Raw genomic sequence first — 1,663 nt, 5'->3', positions numbered from 1 at the left:
GTCTCCCTGTCTCTCTCCCTGTCTCCCTGTCTCCCTGTCTGACTGTCTGTCTCCCTGTCTCCCTGTCTGACTGTCTCTCTCCCTGTCTCCCTGTCTGTCTGCTTGTCTCTCTCCCTGTCTGCCTGCTTTCTCCCTGTCTGCCTGTCTCTCTCCCTGTCTGACTGTCTGTCTCCCTGTCTCCCTGTCTCTCTCCCTGTCTGACTGTCTGTCTCCCTGTCTCCCTGTCTGCCTGTCTCTCTCCCTGTCTTCCTGCAGGTGCGTCTCCCTGCCAGCTGCAGTCCGAGCTGCGCTGTTCTCCTTCGGGCCTGTTTGAGTCCGTTCAGTGTGAGTCCAGCAGGGGGCAGTGTTGGTGTGTGGATCAGGACGGCATGGAGCTGTACGGGACCAGACAGACCGGGACTCCTCACCGCTGTACGTACACATCATTACTACTGATCCTCACATCTGGATCCACTTTGATCTTCCCAAAGCTCAGTCTTTCACTTCGGCAGTTTATAAAAACACGGTCGGAAATACCGAGATCTATAAACAATCTGACGGAAAACACTTGTGCTACGTGTCTGCGTATGTGTGTGAGAGTGTGTGTGTCTGTGTGTGTGTGTGTGTGTGTGTGTGTGTATGTGTGTGTGTGTGTGTGTGTGTGTGTGAGTATGTGTGTGTGTCCGTGTGCATGTGTGTGTGTGTATGTGTGTGTGTGTGTGTGTGTGTGTGTGAGTGTGTGTGTGTGTGTGTGTGTGTGTGTGTGTGTGTGTGTGTGTGTGTGTGTGTGTGTGTGTGTGTGTGTGTGTGTGTGTGTGTGTGTGTGTGTGTGTGTGTGTGTGCGTGCGTGCGTGTGTGTGTGTGTGTGTGTGTGTGTGTGTGTGTGTGTGTGTGTGTGTGTGTGTGTGTGTGTGTGTGTGTGTGTGTGTGTATGTGTGTGTGGGAGTGTGTGTGTGTGTGTGTGTGTGTGTGTGTGAGAAGAACACAACAGGACACCATACACGCGACACTCAAACAGTCTACAAACAGGAGCTCACTGGTCCAGATCAGAGCCATTCATGTTTAGTTTCTGAAGAGTTTTCGTTGACCTTTGACCTTTAGGTCCTGGCAGCTGTGAGGTGAGGTGGAGGCGCCTCCTGCACGGCGCCGAGTCTCCGTCTCCGTCTCCGCCTCAGTGTGATGAAGATGGCAGCTTCCTGCCGGTTCAGTGCAAATTCATCAACACGACGGACCGCACAGAGCTGGATCTGCTGCATGCCTTCAACAGGTAACTCACCTGTCTGCAACGCTGCAATCTACAGGTAACTCACCTGTCTGCAACGCTGCAATCTACAGGTAACTCACCTGTCTGCAACGCTGTAATCTACAGGTAACTCACCTGTCCGCAACGCTGTAATCTACAGGTAACTCACCTGTCTGCAACGCTGTAATCTACAGGTAACTCACCTGTCCGCAACGCTGTAATCTACAGGTAACTCACCTGTCCGCAACACTGTAATCTACAGGTAACTCACCTGTCCGCAACGTTGTAATCTACAGGTAACTCACCTGTCCGCAACGTTGTAATCACCTGTCTGCAACGCTGTAATCTACAGGTAACTCACAGGTAATCTACAGGTAACTCACCTGTCCGCAACGCTGTAATCTACAGGTAACTCACCTGTCCGCAACGTTGTAATCTACA

At 51.9% G+C, this 1,663-nt stretch overlaps 1 protein-coding gene across 1 annotated transcript in view; it reads left to right on the top strand.

Moving 5' to 3' along the window:
* Positions 1-255: 255 nt before the first annotated feature.
* The window catches only part of LOC144514958 (thyroglobulin-like), a gene marked incomplete at both ends in the record, with an annotated part of 8,369 nt that continues 6,961 nt past the window's right edge, over positions 256-1,663 (top strand). The window contains 2 exons of the mRNA XM_078245688.1: positions 256-411; positions 1,081-1,246. Of these exons, the coding sequence (XP_078101814.1) occupies positions 256-411; positions 1,081-1,246 (322 nt within the window). The remainder of the gene's footprint in view (positions 412-1,080; positions 1,247-1,663) is intronic.

Source organism: Sander vitreus, unplaced genomic scaffold (genome assembly GCF_031162955.1).
Source record: "Sander vitreus isolate 19-12246 unplaced genomic scaffold, sanVit1 ctg808_0, whole genome shotgun sequence".
Lineage (NCBI taxonomy): Eukaryota > Metazoa > Chordata > Actinopteri > Perciformes > Percidae > Sander > Sander vitreus.
The sequence above is the reverse complement of the archived record's forward strand: the minus strand, read 5'-3'. Positions and strand labels throughout refer to the sequence as shown.